The sequence below is a fragment of the Polyodon spathula genome, chromosome 6 (assembly GCF_017654505.1).
Source record: "Polyodon spathula isolate WHYD16114869_AA chromosome 6, ASM1765450v1, whole genome shotgun sequence".
Taxonomy (NCBI): Eukaryota; Metazoa; Chordata; class Actinopteri; order Acipenseriformes; family Polyodontidae; genus Polyodon; species Polyodon spathula.
In genome coordinates this window covers 74,768,174-74,787,380 of record NC_054539.1, presented here as the reverse complement: position 1 = coordinate 74,787,380, position 19,207 = coordinate 74,768,174, and the positions used below count along the sequence as shown (strand labels likewise).

The window sequence follows — 19,207 nt, the reverse complement described above, 5'->3', positions numbered from 1 at the left end:
TGCAGTCTCCACAACAACCACGCTGTACGTCAAAAGTCAGGGGTGAGATGTGAGAGGTTACGCATGCTGGGAAGTGTTTGATGGTGGCGCGTTGTGTGGTAACTAGACTATTACTCATAAAAAATTGATAAAAGCAATATTAAGATTGATCTGTTTTCTTTAATCTGAAGTAACAAAGAAATAAAATGGCGTCCACGGCGGCTGGAAAACAAAGGATACCTAAAGTAGCCAAGGTAAGGACTGCGTTTTTATTTTGTAAAGTTTTGAACAGCGAGTATCCCAGCAAGGCCCTTTAGAGGGGACAGGATGTTTGTTATGGTTTTTGTTGATTAAACACCTGACAGGATTATACTTTGGAGAGCATTTGAGGGGGTATGCTTATAACTAACAGGCGGCTATGCACGGAATATAATTGGAAACACTTTTTTTAAATTGCTCTGTCGGGTGTTTTTAATAATAATAATAATAATATAATAATAAATAATAATAATAATAATAATAATAATAACACCACAGCAGATCCTTCCAGCTGCATCACTTAGTTTATGTACATTGCTAGGCGAGATCTGCCCTTAACAGTTGTTGGGGAGTTCGCTCACCTTGGGCTTGTCAGTAGACTATCTATCCCTCCATTCCCTTATTGGGCATGTACAGATAGTTGTTAGATGTGTATTTATGTGTACCAAACGTAATCCATGGAACGGCCCAATTGTACTTTTTTTTTTACACATTTATCCCAATGGTAAAAAAGCAAGAGATGCTACTAAGGCTGTGAGGTTTGTTAAAGGTGACACAACCATTCAAAACCCAAATAAACACGCTCTCCGTACTCGTACAGCAACAACAAAATATCTCCACACCGAATTATGTTGAAAAAAAGATGGTTGGTACATGGTGTATATGAAGTAGGTAGGACTGCCTTTACTGTTGTTTTGCTTTCCTCCCAGGTGAAAAACAAAGCTCCCGCCGAGGTGCAGATCACAGCGGAGCAGCTGCTGAGAGAAGCTAAAGAGAGAGAGCTTGAGCTTCTCCCCCCACCGCCAAAGCAGAAGATCACAGACGAAGAAGAGCTGAACGACTACAAACTAAAGAAAAGAAAAGTAAGTTCGGCACCATCACAGAAAGTGGATTGCAGAGGATTTTGTAATGCTACCTGTCACTCTGTTTCACAGATCAGTCATCCAGTGTCAAATAGCTTAGTAGTCCCAAAAACCATCTACCCAGTAATTAAGGAAATAACAACTCAAGTTCATCCCGTTAATAATGTGTATTATCATATACTTTTACTGCGTTTTGTATGTGATTTATTTGACAGAAAGAAATAAAAGGTGTGGTTTGTAGTGGTGTCTTGGTTGCCACTCAGTGGTTAGAATATTTTTTTTTTTTTTTTTTTTACAATGTAACGATGTGTAAAAATGTGTTTCATTTTCTTTTTTGTTAATTGAAAGGGATTTGAGGATAACATCCGAAAAAACAGAACAGTTATCAGCAACTGGATAAAGTATGCACAATGGGAGGAGAGCTTAAAGGAAGTACAGCGGTAAGAAAAATTGCAGAATACTTGCACATTTCTTTTACATTGCTTTTTTCTTTAGGTGAAGTACTTTTTTTTGATCATTTTGTAAATGTACAGTGATATTTCACTTCTCAAACAGTAGCTATTTGAAATGTATGTAATGGATCACAGAGATTTTGAAGTGCCTCCAGTGTAATTTCCTTTGGTTTTTTTGTTTTTGTTTTTTTTTGGATGTTTTCTGCAGAGCACGTTCCATATACGAGCGTGCTCTCGATGTGGATCACAGGAACATCGCGCTGTGGCTGAAGTATGCCGAGATGGAGATGAAGAACCGGCAGGTGAACCATGCTCGAAATATCTGGGACAGAGCCATCACCATCCTCCCCCGGGTCAACCAGTTCTGGTGAGGAGCAGTGCACAAACACTTAAGCACATATGTTATAGTGCAAGGTGCAGGAAATTTGTTTTTAATGACGTTATCTAAAATCAGTAGTAAACAAAATCTAGGTTTGAAGCATGTAAAGCATTATAAAATAATATATATTTTTTTATTCAGTCCTTTTTAGTCAACATTTTAAGGCCACCCATCAGTGTATAACATGCTGTAGAATAGAAAAAAAAACTGAACTGGGGTGTAAAAAAAAAAAAAAAAAAGCAGTCTGCCTGTCAGTGTTTTTCTTTTGTCAGAAACTGGCAGGTATGAAGATTTTTATTTATTTATTCATTTATTGAAATATATAGCAACAAGTAAACGTTGGAAAAACAAACTGGATCCTTTATAAATATTCCAAAGTCCCTAGACTGGGCAGAGTTGTGAAAGTAACTTTTTGCACTGTGTTTCGCTTCCCTTTGCTAAGGTACAAGTACACGTACATGGAGGAGATGCTGGGGAATATTGCTGGCTGTCGACTGGTGTTTGAGCGCTGGATGGAATGGCAGCCGGAGGAGCAAGCGTGGCATTCCTACATCAATTTTGAACTGCGCTATAAAGAGGTGGAAAAAGCACGCGCCATTTACGAGAGATATATCCTTTCACATGAAGAACAGGGGTCCTGATGTCCTGTTAGAGAAATCAAAAACAGAATGGTGGTAGGTTTAAGATACAAACCTTAGGGGTATATTTTAATGATCTAAAACTGGGGTTCTCAAACTTTGTGATAGCAAGCTTCTCATGGTTAAGAAAAAGAAACGTGAGACACTGCAGAGCTTGTAAGGCTGCACTTCTGCACACAGTGTACTGAGTCCAGGGGGGTCATTGTAGTTTCCAGGCTATGCAAACCCAATTTCCAAATACTTTTCATCATATTGTCTGTGCTTCTGTTTTACTGAAGTACCAGCTTCATGGTGATAACCTCCTTTGCAGCATGACATTGATAAATGCTACCATGTCCCTCCATATTGTGCATGTAAAGAGGAGGGGAAAGAGGCATGCAGAATTAGTCCCATTTCCTTTCCCAGCTCACATTGTCTCTGCATGCTTGTTCCATGGTGTCAGACTAAAAAGTGTTTTGTTTCTTGCTATGAGGTAACAATCTTTGCATTTGGAATCTGTGTTTGTTGTGCAGCCCCATTCAGTGCAGTTGTGTTCCTTTACGCCTGCACACTTGTTATAGTCCACCCAGATGTAAAGAACTGGATTAAGTATGCCCGGTTTGAAGAAAAACATGGCTACATTGCCCATGGCAGGAGGGTGTTTGAGAGGGCAGTGGAGTTCTATGGAGAGGACATCATGGATGAACAGCTCTATGTGGCCTTTGCAAAGTTTGAAGAGAAACAGAAAGAGGTAATGCACTGTAAGCTTTCACATATGCCTTCTAAGGCCAGAGATATGCAAGCAGTTTTTTCTTGGCAACTCAAATTGACAATAAAGTGGACTGTGTCACTAACTATCAACACATTTTTGACTGGCAATCGAGTAACAGAATAGACCACTGCTGTATTTTTAGCAATTGAATTGACAGATTTTCTATGTGTTGTGTGTGTTCAGCCAGTTCTCTCAATTTTCCTAAATGGGAAATATAGCTTCAGGTAAGTTGATGCATGAAGAAACTTTGCAATTGTTCGTTTTTTTTTTATGATAGAAAAAGTTTATGGGACGTTAGATGTGCAGAATATAAAGATGAGTAATATAAGGAATTAACAAATATTTCAGGGGAAATCACCAGTGGAGGTAAAAGTCAAACTGAAGACAATTTCTTTCTCCTGGCAAAATACTGAGTTTGGAGGTTTCTTTTTTTTAGCTCCGCTGTTCCACACAAGTATTTCGATGTTGACATTTTCTCAATTTTTACTGTATTAATATTAGTTATTCCAATTACTATAGCAGCTGCTGAAACATGTTTCTTGCAAACGGACGCCATCTAAAATTGCTTGTGTATCTCCGGCCTTAATGTTTCCATTCATTGTATTTCTGTTCATTTGTACTTGCCACTGTTTGTCTTTATAAAGATGATATTTTCATCTTGTCACTGTTAGTACAGCTTTTTAAAGGTTTTGAAGGTTTCTCCTGATGCTCTCAAATGTAAGCCATGCCATTGTAAGAATCAGGGCAGTTTTCCCTGGTAGTTTTGTGTCATTATTCTCCATAATGTATCTGCCTCTGAATGGAAAAATGAAAATCTAAAAGGAAAATTCCTTCAAATTTTTCATATGAGTCCTGACAGTTTTATTAGAACCAATGTATTATTTACACCTGCAAACTTCAAAACTGGCATGTTGTATTCTCGTCTCCTAGTAGTTCACACTTACACTTTTCTTACCAGATGGTTTTGTGTATCGGTGGTAAGAAAGCCTTGATTCTCCTTTTTTATAGTTCGAAAGGGTGAGAGTGATCTACAAATACGCTTTAGACAGGATCCCAAAACAGCAAGCCCAGGAGCTCTTCAAAACCTACACTGTCTTCGAGAAGCGGTTTGGAGATAGACGAGGAATTGAAGATGTCATCGTCAGCAAGAGGCGCTTTCAGTATGAAGAAGAAGTGAAGGCGAGTGCTTTCTTAATCGCTTCAGTGGATATCTGGTTGGGGGATAGTACACATTATGTACAGAAAACATTTTAATAATGCTACATTTAATCATTTTAGTTAGATTTATACGGTACCTTACATGCAGATTTTTAATTTTTTTTTCAGGGTTAAAATGTTTTGTTTTTTAATTCTTCCTTCAGGCTAACCCTCACAACTATGATGCATGGTTTGACTACTTGAGGCTAGTGGAAAGTGACGCAGATCCAGACCCTGTTCGGGACGTGTATGAGAGGGCCATTGCAAATGTGCCACCTATCCAAGAAAAGAGGCACTGGAGGAGATACATTTACCTCTGGATTAACTATGCATTATATGAAGAATTGGAAGCCAGGGTACAGTTTTTGTTTTTTAAAAAGTTTTCAAATCTTTCCCAATTAAACGGCCAAAAGTTTTGTAACAGACACTGATTTTTCTGGGCATGGTTATATAAAAAAAAGTAATTCTGTTGTGAAAATAATGTTTGTTAATAAGCTGTTTTGCATAGTGATGAGCAATTATTCTAAAATATGGTTAATTTCTGATTTATTAAATTAAACACTGAGACCGAATTCGAACGATTAATAAACTGTACAATTTTGACCTTTTTTTTTTTTTTTTTTTATACTATAAAACTTAATGTCTTTATGGTCATTCATTATAAAAGTTACTTATGCGTTCCAGCCACTTTGGATTCCAGTGGATCGCGTCAGCAACCACTGAAGCTGCTCTCACTCTGGGATCTGTAGTCAAGGGAATGTTGAGACCCGCTCTCCTGTTAAAGCTTCCATAATGCATGCAAAATGGCATCACGAAGAAAAACATACAGGGAGTGTAGCATAGTATCAGAACTCTGTTATAAATAGCTGAGCAAGTGTTTAAGTACTGTAAGTTCATAAATACAAACTTTATTTTCATACAAATTTATCAGTAACCTTATTGACATTTCATTCCGCAACAGAAAAACGGTGGATGTTAAATTATAATAATATAGGGCGAGTGCATGGCAGATCAATCGCACTCGAACCCATAGGTTCGTGGATGTTGATATGAATATGTATTTATAAGTGAGCTACCCAAAGTTACTGTATTGTTTTACTGGGACTTTCACGTGTATGTATCTGTTATTGTTTACTTGGTTTCTCATTTTAATTTAGTCAGAGGCAGGTTTTTTTAATATATATATATATATATATAAATAAAATAAACTAAAATGTCTTGTATTACGTTTCATTTGATAATTGGTAATTATCAAATGAAATGTAATGCAACAAAGAATGGAAGCCTGTTTTTTGTATTTGTTTTTTCCACCTCAGCAGGTCATTGTTGGTTAAATTTATATTTATATTGACCTGCAAATTTGTTAGATTGTGTGTGCTTTTCTTTATTTGAAAGTGGTTTCTGTGAAGTGGTATTGTTTATATATTGGTTAGGCTGCTTTAGTAGTGACTTCAATATAATGCATGCTATGTGTTTAGTAGGTTTGAAAGTGCTGTTGAACAAAGTTGAACCTTTATTGTTGTTTTTAATTAGAAATTAAAAAAAAAAAATCGGGACCTTCTTGTGACTCCACCCCCCCCCCCCCCCCCCCCAAGAATGATGTTATTCGAATAATCGATACTCGTCATCGGGATTATTTTAAAATATCGAATGGATAATATAATTGACTTGTAAAAATTATAATCAATCATCACTAGTTTTGTATCATCAGTAATTCTTATTAAGGTGCGGGAACATATAAGGGAGTGTTGTCTTGTAGTAACCAGAGGGTTCTTGTTGGCTTTGGGGATATAAATTCTGTTTCCAAGGCATACGGCTCCCTGAGCCCACAAAGAATATTTTAGTAGTGAGCTTCAGGTGTACATATTTACAGCCATCTCGTATGAATACGCATGTTACTAGCATTGACTGCTTGATCTTCTATAGAATAACAACGTCACACACTTAAACAGTTTAAGAATAGAATACTTTTCATTGTACTTTTGTTTAATACTGTGTACTGCACACAAATATGAATTGGAAATACGATTTGATCTCGTGGGAGCACATTCTTAATGTGCAGTGTTTTAAAAAAATAAGAAACAAACAAACTGAGCAAATGAGCATTCAACCTGCGTTACAAGATTATGATATCAGTCATACCAATTAACAAACGGTTATAACAGATGTTCTGTGCAGATGTTAATGTTATTATTGGCTGTTGACAGGATCCAGAGAGGACAAGACAGGTGTACCAAGCGTGTCTGGAACTCATTCCACACAAAAAGGTATTTATCTAATGGCATAATGGGTTATTGCACTTTCTGTGGGATTACTCTGCAAATAACACAGCTGCCTGTGCACCCTATGGGGTTCCTTGCTCCAGCATGTATATTCTGTTACTTTTCTAACATGTGTGAATGTTATTTTAATAAAACTATTTTATTTTCATAAAACTAATGAACAACTGTTCTACAGAGCAAATTTCTTGCAAGCATTAGCATTGATGTAAACTCAAATATAAAGTGTTACAGAACTGTGATTTAAGACCCTACATTGTTCACTTTACCATGGCTCAATCTTGTGTTGTCCATATTGTAGTGATCTATTTTTTTGAAATCACAATTTGTTTTAGTTTTTTATTCACATTTGATACCCAGATCCCCTTCCCTTCTGCCACAATGCTTGTTTTCTTTCTTCAGGAGGGATTGCAGAAGGGGAACTCTTTCTCCTAGGCAATGCACACAAATAAAAGTTGAGAAATGTTTTTCTAGTTTTGTATGACCCTTGATGTGTACATAAAAATATAAAAACATGTGGGAAAAATATTTTGGGTGTGTAAGTGAATGCAAGTCCTGGAATATATCTGATTGATCCCCTTTCTAAATGTCTTACTTTTTCTTCTCTTTTTTTCCAGTTTACTTTTGCTAAAATGTGGTTATTATACGGACAGTTTGAAATCAGACAGAAGAACCTCCCTTTTGCCAGGAAGAGTTTGGTAAGTGAATACGTGATCTGCACAAGTCTTCTGATATGCATATGTACACAATAACACCCTTTTAATGTACTGTTTTCTTGCACCTGGAGAAAAGACTTGAAAGCTTGTGATTTCTATATCCTAGTCAATCTAATATACAGAATCACATCTTCAGACATGGATACTGAGATCCTATGTCCAAAGAGTAACTGTGCTACAGGGAGCTGCATTGTTAGCAGTCCCTCTCCCTGGGCCTTTCTGTATGACATGGTCTAAAGGGTATACACTTAAGTTCACTGGTTTAAATGTGGCATATTTTTTAAATAGCAACAGAAAATCCCCAGGACACATATGCTGGTAGTGAATCTTCATCTAGTGTCAGCGGCCTGTAGTGAATGCTTATTGCAAAGTAGGAAACTGACTTTACCATCCTCCTGAACATCTTCCATATGGATTTATTAAAACATTAGTCAGTCTACAATGATCACTACAATGCCAGTCTACCTCACCCTTTTCCTTGCTTAACCATCCTCTTTAAAAGGGTGTAATTGTAGCCCATGTGGGCACTGAACTGCCATTCAATAGTAAATCAATTCAAAAGGCTTCAGATCCCAGAGGCAAGTCAGTCCTCACCCTCAATTTAACCCCTACTAGCCCCAAGCTTTTGCATTTTTTGTATGTTTTACTTTTGTCTTTTTTTTTAAAATCAGGGCACAGGTATTGGCAAATGTCCAAAGAACAAACTTTTTAAAGGGTACATTGAACTGGAGCTGCAGTTGAGAGAGTTTGACCGCTGCAGGAAGCTGTATGAAAAATACCTGGAATTTGGCCCTGAGAACTGTAGCACTTGGATTAAATTTGCTGAACTGGAGACCATCTTGGGAGATATGGATCGAGCACGTGCAATATATGAACTGGCAATAGGTCAGCCCAGGCTAGACATGCCAGAGGTAAAGCTTGTAACCACTGCTGGTTATTGTAATCCCTGTAAAAACTTTGCTTTTAAAATATAATTTTTACACAAAAGAACATGTAAATATTTTGTCATGATTTATTCTCAGGTACTTTGGAAATCATACATTGATTTTGAAATTGAACAAGAAGAATATGAGAAGACAAGAGAGCTTTATAGGAGGTTGCTTCAGCGCACTCAACATGTGAAGGTAAGTTGCATTATTACAAATTCTCACTAACAGGTTTGAAATTCGGCTGCATTCAGATATTTGAATATCTCATTTTATATCCTGTTTATAATAATTTAAATTTATTGTTTGTAGACTTGTAAGTTTAAAGGCACCCTAGTAACTAATGACTTTTTTTTTTTTACCACATTATGTACAGTGTATTTCTTTATTGCTCCTTGGAGGTGCAAATGAAATTTTGCTAATGAATGTGAATGTGTTTATAGGTATGGATCAGCTATGCACAGTTTGAGCTGTCTTTGGAGAGCGAGGCTCGTCTGGCCAAATGCCAGCAGATCTACGAGGAGGCCAACAAGGCCATGCGGAATTGTGAAGAGAAGGAGGAGAGACTCATGTTACTGGAGTCCTGGAGGGACTTGGAGGCTGAGTTCGGCACAGACGTCACACGGGAGAGAGTGCGCAAACTCCTTCCCCAGAAAGTCAAGAAAAGGAGAAAGCTCCAGGCCGAAGATGGGGTAAGGGCAATTCACTTTGTATTTCAGAGTACCGTATAATGGGAAATTTTGTCTGGTATTTAATTCTGCGGATTTGCTACCTTGGTAGATTTTGACGGTTTTTGAATTGGCGTTTTTCACTTAGCACATTCACAAAAAAATGCTTTTAATTAAAAAACAAAACAAAACATTCAAATACATGTTTACTTAATGAAATCTGTCTTCTAAAACAGTATCTCATTTACAGTAACTCATTATAGCATCTACAGCGTCACTGCAGCAACTTAGATAAGAACAAAGAAGGCCTTCTGAAAATGAGTTACATCATTACCGTTATATAGGTCTTAATTTTAAGATACCAGTAATTGGAAAGGCTTATTAGCTGCAGTACACTTAACAATAGGCATTTGCTAACTCTGTTTTATAACGTAGCTCTGGTTCACCAACATAACACAGTGGAACGATCACATTATCATTTAGTAATTGTAGGACAGCATTGCCACGTGTGAAAACTTTAACAAGAAAGCCGAAACAAAAATGCTTTAAATTTAAAACTAGTTAATAGACTAGCAAGCACTGGCAAAGTCAACTCATTTTTATAAAGGTGCAGAACTAATTAATTTTAACATTGTTTAGGGACGTTGCAATACCTGCATGGTGGGTGTCTTGATAGTAGTATCTACAACGAATCAACAGTAACAATCCAAAGCAAATTTGCTTTTGTTACAGACTTTCTAACAAGCCTGGAATACTATACTATTTTGGCTGTTACAGTACTTAATTAACCCCTTGTAAAAATAAATAAATAAATAAATAACACAAAACTGCTTAACATAAAAAAAGAAGTCGTACAGGTATCACAGTAGCAGATACAGATTACACTGCATCCGAGTTCCTGATCGCATCATGAATTCCAGATTTTCTAAATCCATTGATGTAAATGTCCGGTCTGCTTTTCATTTTTTACACTTTTTTACTTTTAATTAATCACACTGCCATTCTCATTCACTTTGGCATCCAACACATTCTTTCCCTTGCCCAGCACTTAACCTGTGCTGCATACCAGTCTGTTAGAGGCCAGGATCACTCACTGCATGCCACACTGATTGGTGGAAGAATTATTGGCGATCCATTCAAAACCGCCAATAAAGCAAAAATAAATTCCCCACCATATGAGTCATGGTAATGTCTGCTCACATTATCCAGATTAATGAAGTTATTTGAAATTAATGTTTTAATAATATACCTGTAAAATACAAGTTGTATAAATGAATTATTTAAGTTGACACTTTTGTTTTTTTTTCCTTTGTAAAGTCGGATGCTGGCTGGGAGGAGTACTACGATTACATCTTTCCAGAGGATTCTGCCAACCAACCCAACCTTAAACTGCTTGCTATGGCAAAAATGTGGAAGAAACAAAAACAGCAGGAGGAAGAACCTGAGGAACCAGACGAGTCTGAAGATTCCAAAGATTCTGAAGATTCAGAGTCAGAAAAGGTGGAAGTGCCAGAACATCAGGAAGAGCAGGAGACGGCAGAAGCCCCAACTGAGCAGGACACTGATAGTGATGAAAAGAAAAGTGCATCTTAACACAATGTTTGTATTGATTTTGCAGGACTTTTTATACCATTGTATAATCGTGACTCTGACTTGTACAAATGAAGGAGATTTTTCTGCGCCCCCCCCCCCCCCCCCCTTTTTTTTGTTTTCGGCAGTCCCTTCTTTGCTGGCGCGTAAAAAAAACAGAGAAATGAACATCTGACTGTTTTATTTAACAAACTAAACTACCAACATCTGTCTTTGTAGACTGAAAATAAATTGTTTTGCCTTCTTTAATGACTTGGTATTTCATTATCTCTTATTTGAAAGACATTTTCTCCTGCTTGCGCTTCTTTGAAGGCTTGAATGCTGTTGCCATAGTGCTTTATTGACTGTTTCCTGCCTATCGGTGACATTTACATCATTCTGAATCAAATGCATAGACATTAATTCAAATTCCATCCATTGTACTCTTTAAAATAAATAAATACAAAATAAATAATTTACACTTATAACTTATGTTTTTGCAAAATGCTCATCTGTTGGATTTAACTGACTAGTTACTAAAGAAAGTTATACAATTAGATAAGTGTTTAGACTATAGTTAGGAGCATTAATCTAAATTTTCTGATAACTGTTCTTCTGAACTTTAGGTACTGAATATCTTTGCAATGAGTGCTATAGAAATTCAGTTTATGTATCATTTTTTTCAGTGCTAAAAGGGTAACTTGATACCATCTTTTCAAATGGTTTATTTGAAAATGTACTGTAAAACACATCTCTAATTTTCACATGAAGTATATTTATAATCTCAACAGGTATAAAATGAAGAAAAATATAACAAATGCCTAGTATGAGAATGCAGCACTCCTGTCATTCACTGCCTTGTCCCATACACAAGGCAGACTTTAGGTAACTGAGGTCGGTACTAAAATTGGGGATCAGTCTGTTCGTTTTAATTGGTACCAAGTGCTGGAGGTGATCTGTAGATAGTACCATACTAGCTGGTACTCAACTTCATTCACAGCTGAGTAATAAACTTGCAGGTTTTTTGCAACTGATTGTATCTGGGTGAAGAGTTATGTAGTAAAATCCATACCACACATTCTTTTTCTCTCTCACACAAACACACATATGCACACAATATAGTTGTTTTATAATGACTGGTGTGCTAATGCATGGCTAATCACTGGAAAGGGGAGGACTGGGTAGGTAAATAGATTGGCAGTGGGAAATGTGTGTATTTTCATTTCTGAAAATGTCATTGTTGGCAGAGAATTTCTTGTGGGAAAACTATACATATCAGTACCTGTAGCCTATAGTGCCTAAGTTGAATTGCTTTTTTTGATACCTCTTAGAAAACATATTCTTTATTTATTTTTATTTTATCGGTGTTCATCCAATTGAATCTAGCAAACTATTCCAGTTTAATAGTGCTGGTATTATTGCCTATTTCTGTTATTTTGCCAAAAAAAACATGAGTCTCCTGTCATGTATCACAAAACTGACTATCTTATTGAAACCTAATTTACATATGACAATTAAAAATGCATATTTGAAATCTTTGTACAAAAGCACAATAAATAGCCTAACAGTAAAACTGTGGTTCTCAAAGACAGTATCTGAAACCAAAGGATGGATGTAGTCTTGGAGCTAAAGCAGTTCACAGTGTGCTGGTCTATATTGTTCTAACCTTTTAGACATAATATAAAGCTACTGCAACACTGTACTAAGCATACTGAGTGTAAGAACAGCAGCCAGTATAGAACCAGGTGGCACAAATCAGATCTGTGATTTTGAGTTGAGCATTCTACAAAGTGCAGTACACAGAGTTAGCCTTCTCTGAACTTTACCTCATAAAAAGTGTATCACATTCTTTGGTAGATCAACTGAACGTGATTGGCTGTGTTTTAATCGCTACTTATTGATCTGGACTGCCTGGGAACTATAGCCTATAGTTATTCAATGTCTTCTGGTCTCACAGGATGCGGCAGCGGTACAACTGACTTCTTCTCTGTGTCCCTGGATAGGGCTTTTCTCATATCTGTTTGGAAGGAAAGAAATTATTGAAATGCGTTAAAATAAACACAACAAAAGGGCATAGAGATGTCAAACCTTGATAACAAGCACACAATTATTAACTTCGGAAACAGACATGTTTACAGCTACACTTAAAATGTTTGCATTATGAGTACCAGTACTCTTAACTGTTAGTATTTCCTTACAATCTCCAACGGTCATTTAAGCTGCAACGACACAAGCTTTGTACTTGTGACTACAGTATGTCATTGTGAATTAAATAGGCATGCTGACATTTTACAGGAGATGTATGCCGATATATATTTTAAAAGGCAGCAAATTATTTTTATTTTAAATATATTTAAAAAATGTACAGGACACTACACAAAGAATTGAAGCACAATGTTAGTACACTTTCCTTCTCTTACCACTGGCAGCTATAACCCTCTTGTCTTACCATAGGCATCTTCATCAGGCTCCCCGTTGCTGGCAGAATAGTACTCTATCACTGTCCTGTACACGCTGTATCCCAGCTGCTTATACATGTTCACTGCCACCTGATTGGAAACTCGCACAAAAAGATCCACGAAAAACCCTCCTTTCCTTAAGTGAAAAAAAAAAAAAAGAACAAACACAACAGAACAGAATGTAGCTCCACACTCGTCATAAGCATTATCATCGGGCATTTCACATGAAATTATCTTCCATCTGTGTTGCCTTGCAAGATATTATAAAACAAATCATGAATATGAAACGTGAAAGCATACTTATAAAATTCAAATATAAACACAACGTTCATGTATATCCCCACTTAATAAGCATAAAAATTTCACATGCATTCATTATATATGATTGCAAAGGTACAGATAACTGAAATCCCTACCATTTCAGAATAAATGCCAACGTTTATATCTGCTCCGGTTATTAGCTATATCTATTTATTTTACAAATAAATGCTACTAAGCAGATCATATCTAGATGTGGTTACAAGCAACGTTGTACGTTGAATCAGATATAGTGTAATCATTAGAAAATACTGAGTTATGTAGATGTATTAGCAGTATTATAATATATATCTATATAAGCACTGCACATATTATATATATATGCGATATATCTATATATATATATATATATATAATCTATATATATATATATATATATATCTATATATATATCTATATATATCTCTCTCTCTCTCTCTCTCTATCTATATATTGGGCTCTATATATCTATATATATATATATATATATATATATATATATATATATATATATATATACAGTCACCTCCAAAATTATTGGCATCCTTGATAAAGACGAGCAAAAAAGGCTGTATAACATAAACAACACAGGTAATGAGCTATATTGTAATTTTACAACATGTGGAATATATTGTAATTTATTAATGATTCAAGGGAATCAACCAAAATTACACATTTCTCAAATTACAAATTTATTTCCAAAAAAATTAAGTGTCACAATTACTGGCACCCTTGTTTTCAGTACTTTGTGCTACCTCCCCTTGCAAGAACAACGTCACTGAGCCTTTTTCTATAATTTTTTATGAGATTGGAGAACACATTGGGAGGGATCTGAGACCATTCCTCCATACAGAATCTTTCCAGATCCTTGATATCCTTCTGTCTGCGATTACGGACTGCCCTCTTCAATTCAAACCACAGGTTTTCAAAGGGATTCAAATCCGGAGACTGAGATGGCTATTGCAAAATGTTGATTCTGTGGTCACTTAACCATTTCTTTGTGGATTTTGATGTGTGCTTGGGGTCATTGTCTTGCTGGAAGATCCACTTGCGGCCAAGTTTCAGCCTCCTGGCAGAGGCAACCAGGTTTTTGGCTAAAATGTTCTTGTACTTCTGGTTCAAGATGCCGTTGACCTTAACTAGGGCCCCAGGACCAGTGGAAGCAAAACAGCCATCAAAGATATTCACCACCATATCTTACAGTAGGTATGAGGTTATTATCTGCATATGCATCCTCCTTTCGACACCAAACCCACTGCAGATGTGCATGGCCAAAGAGCTCTATTTTCATCTCATCTGACCACAGCACCCGGTTCCAATCCAAGTGCCAGTGCTGTTTAGCAAACTCCAGGCGCTTACATTTGATGGTTGCTCTCAATAAAGGATTTTTTCTGGCAACCCTTGCAAACAGGCTATTGGCATGGAGGTGGCATCTAATTGTAGATTTGGAGACTTGGTGACCCCAAGATGCAACCAAGTTCTGTAATTCTCCAACTGTGGCCTTTGTATTCTTCTTTGCCTCCCGAACCATCTTCCTCACTGTGCGTGGGGGCAAGATGCACTTGCGTCCTCTATCAGGCAGATTTACCGCTGTTCCACTGGTTTTTAATTTCTTAATTATTGCTTGTTTTTGTACCCATTGCCTGATTTATGAAGGTTAACAACCATTTGTCGCTTTTCATTTGTGAGTTGTTTGCCTTTCCCCATGGTGATGGATGACAAATGGATTTTACATGTATGTTACCTCATTTTTATACCCCAGTGAAACAGGAAGCCATGGAAGGCCACAATACAGTTCCTCAAGACTGAAATGAAAAAAGCAGAATGTTAATGAAGATTTAATTTTGTTTGATTTTATTTATAAGAATCTTTAGGGGTGCAATAATCTTTTTGAGAAAAAAACTACTACTTGTTAAAAATGTGATGTTTTCTCTGAGCAATTGTATTAGTATAAAATAATATAGTTTTCCCATATTTTTGAGCATAAAATATAGCTCATTGCCTTTTTTGCTCATCTTTATCAAGGGTGCCAATCATTCTGGAGGTGAGTGTGTGTGTATATTTTATATATACACACACACACACACACAAACACACAGTGGTTTGCAGAAGTATTCACCCCCCTGCAGTTTTCACATTTTGTTGGCACCTGAGCGTACTCCACAATGCCTTAAATTAGACTACATTTAGAATTCACGCAAACTACTCCACATTGACACAGTTAAAAAATGCACATACAATATAAATAAGTAAGATTTACAGAGAAAAACAGATTCATCTCAGTTGCATAAGTATTCAACGCCCTTTGCTACTGCAGCCCTAAATCAGCACAGGTGCAAATTATTTGTTTGAAAGGTCACAAGATTAGTTTTTGTGTAGTTAAAGTGGTTTAACTTCTAGATCATTTCCCTCAGGTATATAAAGACTTTCAAGCTGCAATTCACATAGTGATCTACCATGAAGACCAAGGAGCTTTCAGAACAAGTCAGGGATACAGTGGTAGCAAGGCACAGAGCAGGAGAAAGGTACAAGAAAATTTCAAAGGTGCTGATTATCCCTCTCAGCACAGTGAAGTCCATCATTAAGAAGTGGAAGATGCATCATAGCACCTTGACACTACCCAGATCAGGTTGCCCTCACAAACTGAGCAGGCAGGCAAGCAGAAAACTGGTTTGGGATGTCACTCTGAAGCCAACAATGACCTTGAGAGATCTGCAAAGTTCTGTGTCAGAGTGTTCACACATAAGCCAGTCCCTACACAAAGCTGGCCTGTATGGACGGGTTGCAAGAAAGAAGCCATTATTCAAAAAGCCTCATCTTAAAGCATGTATGGAGTTTATGAAAAGCATGTAGATCAGGGGTTCCCAAAGTTTTGGTGATGGAGGGCCAGTTTTCGGAGGTTGCATGGGATGAAGGGCCGCACAAGAAAATGTACCGCTCAAGAGACCGAAATATGTCCAAAATCATACCTTTTTTTTTTATTTCCTATACATTTTTGGATTTAAATTAGGCATGTATATTACTAACACTGCAACACCAGCAGCTTTGAAATGTATTTGTGTTTTATCCTGTGTCTTGGTGCCACTGCAGGCTTAGGACAGCCATAATGGAAAATGACTGTTACCGACAGGGAGCTACAATGCCCGAAGCCTCAGCAAGGGGCATTTAATTTCCCCACTATGAGCTGAGTCCGCAGTACATATTTAATAAACGACTCAGTCAAAATAATGAGTTGGACAGTAAATAAGACTACATACTGTAAAGCCATATTAATATTTGCAAGCCTTTTATTATGCGTTTATCGCGTATTAAAAAAAAAAAAAGCAAAATATTTTGGCATGAACATCTTAGTGCTGTACATATAATGAAGTAATACACTACAAACAGGTTTTACAGGTGTGATTTGCCAAATATTTTGGTTGCAAATATTTATGGCTTTACAGAATTTTGTTTAAATATAGCTGATACAGCACAACTAACTAACTAACAAATAAATAATATAAAATGTTTGTTTTATTCTTTTGTAATTAATTTTCTGTTAAGTCACACAATTGCTGTTTTTTTTCATTCAGCCATTTTCTCTTGTTGGTAGGAGTGGGGGTGGAGCACATTCCTTTGAAAATGCACCTCACCTTTGACACCGCTGGAGTGGGGCTGACATTGCTACAGGATGTGAGGGCAAATTAATATTTTTTGCTTCTAATCCAATATTGGTTAGTCTCCGGACCTGAAATTTTTCAACTGATATACTTTTAATATCTATGATATATATAATTATATACAATAGTATATATATTATATAATATATATATATAACATATTTGTGTGCATAATGTTACACATTTTTTACACACACACATATTATATATATATATATTTTTATTTAATTTATTTTATAAAATAATTTATAATTTGTATATATAATTTTAATGAAAACCATTCAATAGCACTGTACGTGGAGACTGACAGTGAAAGCCATACATGTTGTATGTTTTAATTGGCCAAGTTTTTGGTGAAACACATAGAATCAACTTATTGTCACAATCTGGTCCTCAGTTCCCTCAGGTGATTGTTAAAAGGGGTGGACTGTATGTGGACTGTATTACATTATAACACCAACAGACTTGCAAGAGAAAGAACGGTCCTACCTTTCTGAGATTTCTTCCAGCAGTTCCATCAGTTTAGCTGCCAGACCAAGCCGTCTGAACTCTGGGGCTACAGAGAGGGCTGTGACATGCCCATGCCATTCTTCACGAGCCACTGACCCTTCAGCTTTACCCATTACTGTGCAGGGAGAGAAATACACTGTACAGAGCACTGCAGCAATACACCAGTAGAGCGAGCCAGGACAGCAGAGCCACACTCATAACAGCACACCTTCCACACTTTTAAAAACTGACACCACCATCATGTCAAATATGACAAAATGTACTTACTGTACCCCATTAGTTCTCCCCCTGGTGCCTCTGCTACTATAAAGTACTCAGGCCAGTGAGCGAGATACTGCAAGTAAAAAGGGATCCCATACTGCAGTGTTAGTTAAAGAAACAGTCTAGTCAGAGACAGAAGTCTGGACACACACTTGGTAGATGTGTTATTAAAGGCCTACAAACAGGAACAGTCCACTAATGTAGTTGTGGACAAATGGTGGACAAAAAACACCAATCTACAGTTTGAATCTAGGGTTGACCAAGAAGGGCTGTTTCTAATTGAACTGCTTAGAAGAGTGTGCTTTTTTTTTGTCTTGTTTGGAAAGCAGTGGCACTGGAACAATTTTTAAAGTGGGGGTGCTGAAAGCCATTTAACAAAACTGTAACCCCTATATAAGATGGAAGCCATTCAAAGCCAGGGGGTAGTACCGCACCCCTAACTCCAGCACCCTTGTTGGGAAGTATATTTTTTACAGCATTTAAAACTAAAATAAACACAAATCTGTTAAGCACTACTGGAAACTTCAGTTTAAATGTAAAGGATACGGTTTCTGTGAGGGGATCCAGATTGCTGCAGGATGAAAGAAAAAGGAAAAGAACGCACAAAGGGAATACTGAATCAAGTGATGTTTCATTCCTAAAACAATGTATCAGTGCTTCCTCTTTAATTAAAAAAAGAATACAAAATAGACAGTAATACTGGGAGGATTTGAATGAGTCTTGCTTGATAAAACTGACTATTAATACTTTCTGCATACTGCACATTGAAAAAACAACATTTAGCTGCTTTACATTTATTTTCTGCAGACTGTTTGTTACAAGCAACCACCCATAATAAAATAAACCCTCTTTAAAAAGTATAGCACAGAAACGAGGGGCTGTGCAAGCATTTGGAATAAACAGCGAATTGTTTTCGCAATGAACAAACTCCATGAAAATGTACTCCTCTCCCTGTGGTCGTAGTATTCTGCAGCGCAGCGCTGCACACAATAGTGACTGGAAACAACAATCTTCCTTCTTTTGTTTTGTTACCGGTTGCTGGCCACTGCCATTTACATTGCTGACGTGTTTTGTGTAAGAATAAGTCAGTAAACATATAAATGAACCTGAAACAGCTACACACAAATACTACAGCACTATATGCATACGCTCAAATAACTGGTGCTGGATTTGAAAACCCGTCTGAATAAAACAAGTTATGTATGTATGTTTTTATATATATATATATATATATAAACCTACTTACATGTTATTAAATATAAACAGATCATCGCATGTAAAGGGGCGCAACGTTGTCATTTCAACTGCCTCTGTCTTGCGGAAGTAAAACGATGACCTTTTAACTT

General features: G+C 36.8%; 2 protein-coding genes across 3 annotated transcripts; one reads left to right on the top strand and one right to left on the bottom strand.

Moving 5' to 3' along the window:
• The first annotated feature begins 50 nt into the window (after positions 1–50).
• On the top strand, positions 51–10,760 carry LOC121317627 (crooked neck-like protein 1). Its single transcript, XM_041253765.1, has 14 exons — positions 51–233; positions 948–1,100; positions 1,449–1,540; positions 1,761–1,919; positions 2,374–2,540; positions 3,121–3,299; positions 4,329–4,499; positions 4,682–4,873; positions 6,725–6,784; positions 7,414–7,494; positions 8,184–8,423; positions 8,535–8,636; positions 8,882–9,130; positions 10,424–10,760. Exons 1-14 carry the CDS (start codon positions 186–188, stop codon positions 10,697–10,699), a joined length of 2,169 nt encoding a protein of 722 aa, XP_041109699.1. The 5' UTR covers positions 51–185; the 3' UTR covers positions 10,700–10,760.
• A 149-nt stretch (positions 10,761–10,909) lies between these two features.
• LOC121317625 (N-alpha-acetyltransferase 20) lies at positions 10,910–19,185 on the bottom strand. 2 transcript variants are annotated; one of them, XM_041253764.1, is made up of 6 exons: positions 19,108–19,185; positions 18,408–18,432; positions 17,868–17,958; positions 17,580–17,715; positions 13,125–13,270; positions 10,910–12,692 (listed from the first exon to the last, which is right to left on the bottom strand). In XM_041253764.1, the coding sequence occupies exons 1-6, from the start codon at positions 19,158–19,160 to the stop codon at positions 12,607–12,609; spliced, it is 537 nt and encodes a 178-aa protein (XP_041109698.1). In that variant the 5' UTR covers positions 19,161–19,185; the 3' UTR covers positions 10,910–12,606. The 2 variants fall into 2 exon arrangements, with proteins under 2 accessions (XP_041109698.1, XP_041109697.1); XM_041253763.1 differs by lacking the exon at positions 19,108–19,185 and having other exon boundaries at positions 18,408–19,058.
• Positions 19,186–19,207: the final 22 nt, after the last annotated feature.

Excerpts from the sequence above, each read along its gene's own strand:
- LOC121317627 (XM_041253765.1), top strand. The coding sequence starts at position 186 with ATGGCGTCCACGGCGGCTGGAAAACAAAGGATACCTAAAGTAGCCAAG. Across the intron at positions 1,101-1,448 it reads ACAAACTAAAGAAAAGAAAA|GGATTTGAGGATAACATCCG; the intron begins GTAAGTTCGGCA and ends GTTAATTGAAAG. Across the intron at positions 1,920-2,373 it reads CCCCGGGTCAACCAGTTCTG|GTACAAGTACACGTACATGG; the intron begins GTGAGGAGCAGT and ends CCCTTTGCTAAG.
- LOC121317625 (XM_041253763.1), bottom strand. The coding sequence starts at position 18,794 with ATGGAGTTTGTTCATTGCGAAAACAATTCGCTGTTTATTCCAAATGCT. Across the intron at positions 17,959-18,407 it reads TGGATCCCCTCACAGAAACC|TATGGGATCCCTTTTTACTT; the intron begins GTATCCTTTACA and ends CTAACACTGCAG. Across the intron at positions 13,271-17,579 it reads CTGGAAGAAATCTCAGAAAG|GAAAGGAGGGTTTTTCGTGG; the intron begins GTAGGACCGTTC and ends TTTTCACTTAAG.